The sequence below is a fragment of the Planococcus citri genome, chromosome 4 (assembly GCF_950023065.1).
Source record: "Planococcus citri chromosome 4, ihPlaCitr1.1, whole genome shotgun sequence".
Lineage (NCBI taxonomy): Eukaryota > Metazoa > Arthropoda > Insecta > Hemiptera > Pseudococcidae > Planococcus > Planococcus citri.
Genome location: NC_088680.1, coordinates 8908298 through 8916358, shown reverse-complemented (window position 1 = coordinate 8916358; position 8061 = coordinate 8908298). Strand labels below are relative to the sequence as shown.

Sequence of the window (8061 nt, the reverse complement as noted above, 5' to 3'; positions counted from 1 at the left end):
GAATTTTCAAAAAGTCGCTGGATGTAAAAATTGTTGGCGAGGGGCAACAAATTGTGGTTGAAGTTTTGAAAATATATTTAGAACTAAAACAATATATGAACAGATATTTGAACTTGGCACCTTTAAATTAGCAGAAATCAATACTTATCCACGTTTTCATAATTTTTCAATTTTTTTTTGTGAATGAAAATGAAAAATCATGAAAATTTCAAGCAACATAACATCGATATCTACATGATTAGAAGTCGCTGAGTTCAAATGTTCACTTATTTATTCATATTATGAATAAATAAGTGAACATTTGAACTCAGCGACTTCTAATCATGTAGATATCGATGTTATGTTGCTTGAAATTTTCATGATTTTTCATTTTTTTTTTCAAAATTAGGGGCTGAAGGGGCTTGGAATAGTCGTGTTCTAAAAATGTGAAGATATTCGAAGTCGTTACTCTCGAGAAATGGACAATCGACGCGTCAGTCATAATTTTTGTTTGCTGGTACCTATTTTGATCATGTTCAAGAGTCTTGTCATTTTGATAACTCGTAGATTCAAATTTCGAGTGAATGAAAATTTTTCTCTTAATGCGTTACAATTTAGGTACTTAAATATTACTATTTATTTCACTGTTTCTAGCTGGCGTCTCCAAGAATTCGTGACTTGTACTGGTTATATATGAACATAACGAGCATTCCAATTGCTAAAATGCAGAATCCCAACACGGTTTCATTTTCATTCACAAAAAAAAATTGAAAAATTATGAAAACGTGGATAAGTATTGATTTCTGCTAATTTAAAGGTGCCAAGTTCAAATATCTGTTCATATATTGTTTTAGTTCTAAATATATTTTCAAAACTTCAACCACAATTTGTTGCCCCTCGCCAACAATTTTTACATCCAGCGACTTTTTGAAAATTCCTGGAGCCTTCAGCAGATGTTTGAAACTTTAAATTTTCACAAAATTTCATCAAATGGAGATGGAAAGCTGAAATTTACTCTACACTCCAATTTTAACACCCTCTGAAGACAACTTCAGGTGGGTTCAAGTCATTTTAGAGCCTCCAGCAACTTTTTTGAAAATTACTAGAGCCTCCAGTAGTTTTTTGAAACTTTGAAAATTTCATCAAACTGAGATGGAGAGTCGAAATTCATTCTGCAAACTAATTTCTATACGCTACAAAGTTGACTGCTGGTGGATTTCAAGTCGTTTTGGAACCTCCAGCGACTTTTTGGAAAGTTGTATGGCGTTTTTTTGGAAAATTGAAATTTCCTAAAAGTAGCTGGAAGCTTCAAAACCATTTGAAACCACCATGTAGTCTGCGAAGTAAATTTCAGCTTGCCAACTCCATTTGATAAATTAATGTTGGGGAAATTTCAAGTTTCAAAAATCTACTGGAGGCTCTGGTAATTTTCAAAAAAGTCGCTGGATGCTCTAAAATGACTTGAACCCGCCTGAAGTCGTCTTCAGAGAGTGTTAATATTGGAGTGTAGAGTAAATTTCAGCTTTCCATCTCCATTTGATGAAATTTTGTGAAAATTTAAAGTTTCAAAAATCTGCTGAAGGCTTCAGTAATTTTCAAAAAAGTCGCTGGAGGATCCAAAACGACTTGAAATTCAGCCGCAGTACTTCGTAGCGTATTGCAATTAGTTTTTAGAATAAATTTTAGCTTTACAACTCCAATTTGATGGAATTTTGTGGGAATTTCGAGTTTCAAAAATCTTCTGGAGGCTCCAGAACTGCTCAAAACGGGTTGAAACCGTTTCCAATTGATTTGGCATGTCAAAAATAGGATATATCCCAAATTTCAGCTTTTTTGGTCAATTTGGTAAAATTTTGATTTTTCCCCTCATTTTTGGCCTAAATTGGATTTTCAAAAATTCACCAAAAATCAAAAAACGCACTTTAGCACTTGAAATTTTGACAGGTGATGAATTTTTGCATGATCTTTCGATCTACCCTTGTAATGTTTGAAAAATGTCGTGCAAATCCTATGTTGAAACGCAAAATCAGCGATTCCGGCTGACCTGTCAATCAAAATGGCCGCCATTTTGTAAGTAAGGCCAACTTTTTTTTAGGGAAGTTCGGTTTAAAATGTTCCTTAGGATGTCTCCTTTAAGAAAAAAGTTGTCCCGGAGGATCAGCGGGGGGGGGGTGCAATTACTCCTATTGTCATACGCCGGACTACAAGAAAATTGATCAAGTTCGAAACATTTTCAAGCATGTCATAACATCAAACGTTCTGAAAGAAATTTCCAGACAAAATGACCATCGCCGATAAAGTTATAATTTCTAAACAGAAAACAATCTAAAGGAAAACAAGAGTTTAACAAAATTTTTGTTCTGAAAATTAGGAAATCAATTTTCAGGTAAATGGATAAAGCGAGAAAAGCAGATATGGAGGGAGAAGGAGCGTTGAGGTAAGCAAACCATTCATTAAAGTTTCCTATCGGATTATAAGGATGCAAAATGTTAGATAATTATTTTTTTATATTCAACGTCGTCGTCGTAGTCGCGCTCCTTTACAGGAGATAGCGTATATGTCCATCTATATTAGCCGGTATCTAGCATATCTAATTGTTTCTTTCAGGGTCTTGCAGGGGGAGTTGGCCGGTGAGTTTGTTGTTAACAGTTCCGATCGTTTCCTCCCTCTCGTCGATCTTCCTTGGATTTTCCCCTGTACCGCTAGCATGAAAATACCGTTTTCTCGTATTTTATGAGCTAAATACTTTAGCTTTCTGCTTTTGATGTCTTCAACTACGACTTTCCGCTCCTCTCCTATTCTTGCTAGTACTTCCTTGTTGGTAATGAAGTCCTTCCATGAGATCCGTAGTAGCCTTCGATAGCACCACATCTCAAAAGCGGATACTTTCTTCTCGCATTCTGCACTCATGGTCCATGTTTCGCAGGAATACTTCAGAACGGTCCATACATAGCATCGCATAATTCTCTTCCTCAGATCAATACTCATCGTTCGATTTCCCAGCACATTGGCCAGGTTGTTGAAAGCGGTCTTTGCCATTCCAATCCGTGATTTAATTTCTTTATGATCTCTACCATCGTTGTTTATCAGTGCTCCAAGGTACCTGAATTGCTTTACATTTTCAATTTCTTGTGATCCGATGTTGATTTTGACCTCTTTATCATCTCCTTTCGTAAATCTCATCACCTTGGTCTTGCCTGCATTTATTTTCATTCCATATTTTAATCCAGCACTGTTGATTTGGTTGATCATTTTCTGCATCTGCGACAATGATTGGAAAAAGTTTGAAAAAGTAATCAAAAGTATTGGAAAAAAATCACCAAAAAAATCACCCCCCAAAAAAAAACAGAACATTAAAAGCAAGACTTTCATAATTTTAGCAAAATGAGGGATTTTTTGCCAATTTTTAACAATTTTTTGAAAAAATAAGACCTTTTTTTTTGCAAAAAAAGACAACTTTTTGCAATTAATTTTGGAAAAAATTTAGCATTTTTGGCAATTTTTGAAAAACGAGAATTTTTTTTAATTTTTGGCAAAAAAAACTTTTTGGCATTTTATGGTAAAAAAATGATGCCTTTTTACAATTTTAGTCAAAAAATTATGGTTTTCTTTTGGAAAAAGTGAGACTTTTTGAGAATTTTTGCAAAAAAAAGTGACAAACTTTTGGCTCAAGAAAGTTAGAAAAAATGACCAAAAAAAAACAGAAAATAAAAAAGTGACAAAACATGAGCCAAACATCTGGATTCTGGATGTAGAAAAATAAGAAATCACCAAAAAAAAAAAAAATTACAAAACGAAGTGTCCGGGTTTTTAATTTTATAAAGTTGAACTATTATGCAAAATTTTTATGAAAAAGCGAGGCGTTGACCATTTTAGTAAAAAGAGGAGCGTTCTCACCATTTCTGCCAAAAATCTCAACATTTGTACAATTTTTAGAAAAAGATGAGACTTTTTGAATTTGTTTGCAAAAAATCTGACAATTTTTTTCAATTTCACAAAAATTGAGAATTTTTGTCAACTTTTGAAAAACGAGAATTTTTGTAAATTTTTTTGCTTCTGATAAAGAAATTTTGTCAATATTCGGACTTGCACCATCTTTAATGAAATTTTAAAATCATTTTTTAAAATTTTTGTCATTTTTAGGGAAAAGAATTTCACACCTGTTACTTTTCCCTTGATTTTTGGTACCTAATGTTTTTTGTGGTAATCTGTTGAAAAATTTTTCGATGTGTTTTCCGGCGGTTCAGAAAAGTTTTCCAATTATGAATGTATTTTTTTAAAAAATAATTTTGAATTTTTCAACGGTTTTTGGACAATTTTTCATTGCCCAATTTTGAAACATCGATCGACTCCGATTTGCCTTCAATTGATCTCACAGATAGTCTGTTTTTGAGATTCGAAGAAAAAATTGTAAAATTCATCGAAAGCAGTTTAACGAAATGTTTTAGAGGTAAGCAGTGAAAGCTCAAAAGTTCACAATTTTTCGGAACTTTTGCCCAAGAGAACTATTTTGAAAAATTACGGCGCCTAAAAATCATCTTAGCCCTACAGCATTCCGTTAAACTTCTTGAGAATAATTTTTATCCCAGTTTTATAACTTTTCATAAGGATTTACCCCAAAAACACAAAAACATGAAATTTGCCAAATTTACTCCCGCTTTGAAGCAGTCTGGCAGGGCTTTGGCAGCACTGTTGGTTCGGCAGACCTATATATTCGGATTCAGCGCGAAAAATGCTACACTTTGGCACCAATTTGATCCATCAGTTTTCTCGGGCAAAAGTTCTGAAAAATTGTGAACTTTTGAGCTTTCACTGAATTTTAATGCAGCAGCTGCGGATCAGGAGACCGAGTGATGTGAAAAATATTGCCATAATCGAATTCTGCGACCCAAAAAACATATATTTTGATGTAGGTACATATCACAAGGCCAAATTTGGTGAATTTTTCGACACCCCCTTATGCCTCACGCCCCAAAAAATGAAAATTTTGAAAAATTTCGGCGCCAAAAAATTATCTTACCTCTAAAACATTTCGTTAAACTGCTTGAAAATCATTTTTAAACCGATTTTATAGCTTTTTATGCGAATTTAGCCCAAAAAGATGAAATTTGCAAAATTTGACCCCCCTTTAAAGCAGTCTGGCGGGGCTTTGGCAGCACTTTAGGGTCGGTAGACCTACATATTCGGATTCAGCGCGAAAAATTCTATAATTTGGCACCAATTTGAGCCATCAGTTTTCTCGGGCAAAAGTTCAGAAAAATTGTGAACTTTTATTGAGCTTTCGCTGAGCTTTAAAGCAGCAGCTGCGGATTGGCAGACCAAGTGCTTTCAAAATAGGGGTATGTATACTAACTTTTGAGACCAGTCCCAGCTTTCAGGTATTTCAGGGCAATCGCACTGGGTATAGCTCTTGCATGGACTAGTTGGAAAGCTGATAAGATTCTCTATCGATCGAGTATAAAACAACTTCGGTAACGTAAAGTTCCGGAGATTGAAAATTCAAAAATTGCTTTCGCCTGAACCGAGCGCCCAATCTTCATTCACTTTATTGGACACAGATTTGCTTGTTTTCATCACACAATGATCACAAACATACCGTTGGAAAGCTGATGAAATTCTCTATCCATTGAGTGTAAAACCACTTCTGTTACCTTCCTATGGAGTGCGCTACAAAGCTGGAGGGGCTACTTTTTGATGAAATTTTGTATAATGGTATGTAAAGGGGGAGGGGAGGGGGCGGGGTGAGGAATGTAATCGATGAAATGGACTATTAAATATATTCCCATGACCAGAGAAGTACACATTTACCGAATTTCAGTTCCATAGGTGGAGTTTTCATTGCCTCCACATTTTAGGGGTCTGCCCCCTTGAATGGGTGGGAGGTATGCGACGACTCCGACACGTTTAGAAAAACACATCAATCAATATTGAATAGTAACCGGCTCAATATTTCAATTCTGGTGGAATTTTTACCAGTAGGGTAGTTTTTGCAATTAGGGGTTGATGGGGGCGCGTAAAAGGGGGTTCATGATTTTTTGCGTTATTTACTGCTTTCAAAAAATGTTTCTCATCAGTTCCTAGAAGAATTGGCATTTAACTCGCCATTTCCACTATTTAAAGCGGCAATTTTGCGTGTTTTTCAAGTTTTGAGGTGCCACAGGGGGCAGAGGGGGGAGGAAACCAAAAAATGAACAACCAAAATTATTTGTACACTTTTCGAAGGATATTTTCACAAAATTACATTTCCGAATCTCAACGTCTTCCAGGTCCACAATTTAGGGGGCTAAGCCCCACGCCAAGGGGAGAGGGGGGACGATGGCTTCAATGGTGAAAATAGAAAGTGCTGATCAATACCAAATAGCGGACACCATAATAATTGATTTCTGACCATAACTCGATCGATAGGAATTATTTCAAAATTGTATGGTCCACCCCCCTCGAAGGAGGGGGGAGCCCGAATGGCTCCCGGTCTTAAAAACTTCATTTTGGCCCTAAAATGCATCATACCAAAATTCACGCTTCTTTCATCAAATGCCATTTTTTTTCAGTTGCCACTCCACTAATGATGCTCATAGAAATTTTATTATTCACAGTTGAGGAGGTGGATAGCAAAACGCAATAACTCCAAAATTACGAAAATTGAGTTTGATATCTATCCTTATGTAAAATTCAACGGTGAATCCATTCCCGGTGTCAGATTTTGTCCATCAGTTGAATATCATAGCGCAATCGAGGAAAACAAGTCTGATTTTAGAGCTAAATGCATTGAAAAATGAGATTTTGTTTGCAAAACGCAATAACTCCACTACTTTTTATACATTTCAGTTGCGCAGATGTGGTAACACTGTTTTTTTTCATCGGGTGGGTACTGAAAATCGTTGGGTAGGAGTTACTTAAAAAAATGGTGCTTTCGTTGCCACTCTCTGAATGCCATATCACACACAGGAATTGTTTGAATTTCACATTCCATTTTTTTAATTGTTTTTTATCGAAAATTCTCGATTAAACGTCAATTTTTTCAAATAAAAAATACGTTTTTTTGCAGAAAAACACCCAAAAAAAAATTTTGCGTTCAAAACGCAATAACTTTTTTTTCTTTTCCTCACTGTGCTTACCCAGGTGACCGAAATTTTGAAATTGAGTGGAAATTTTATTTGTGGCACCTTCCCCTTTCATTTGACACCAATTTCGGAACTCGACCCCCCACCCTTCCCCTCCTGACAATTTTTCCTAATTTCCCAAAAAAAACAAAAATGGAGTTATTGCGTTTTGCTATCCACCTCCTCAGTTGGTATCGACGCTTTAAAAAAGGGCGATTATAAGAAGGCTGGTTGCGGTCTGTGTGCAACTTTTTACGGTCATTATGTCACTTGCAGATATACCCCTATCGGAATTGTTACTCCACCCGATCCCTCATCTACAACTGTATTTCCAACAAATCCGACTTGGAATCCGAATCCGACTTTGAATACGACTTGGAATCCGAATCCGACTTCGAATCCGACCTGGAATCCGAATCCGACTTCGAATCCGACTTCGAATCCGAATCCGACTCCAAATCCGACTGTGAATCCAAATCCGAGTCCTTGGAATAATATCATGCTGACGATCTTAATTGTATCAGCAACGACTGTGTTGGGATTCTGCATTTTAGCAATTGGAATGCTCGTTATGTTCATATATAACCAGTACAAGTCACGAATTCTTGGAGACGCCAGCTAGAAACAGTGAAATAAATAGTAATATTTAAGTACCTAAATTGTAACGCATTAAAAGAAAAATTTTCATTGACTCGAAATTTGAATCTACGAGTTATCAAAATGACAAGACTCTTGAACATGATCAAAATAGGTACCAGCAAACAAAAATTATGACTGACGCGTCGATTGTCCATTTCTCGAGAGTAACGACTTCGAATATCTTCACATTTTTAGAACACGACTATTCCAAGCCCCTTCAGCCCCTAATTTTGAAAAAAAAAATGAAAAATCATGAAAATTTCAAGCAACATAACATCGATATCTACATGATTAGAAGTCGCTGAGTTCAAATGTTCACTTATTTATTCATATATTTTTTTTG

At 35.7% G+C, this 8061-nt stretch overlaps 1 protein-coding gene across 1 annotated transcript in view; it reads left to right on the top strand.

The window, feature by feature from the left end:
• Positions 1-7777, top strand: part of LOC135842947 (uncharacterized) — a 21346-nt gene extending 13569 nt beyond the window's left edge. The window contains exon 4 of the mRNA XM_065360637.1: positions 7268-7777. Within this exon, the coding sequence (XP_065216709.1) occupies positions 7268-7701 (434 nt within the window). The 3' untranslated portion in view covers positions 7702-7777. The remainder of the gene's footprint in view (positions 1-7267) is intronic.
• The last annotated feature ends 284 nt before the right edge of the window (positions 7778-8061 follow it).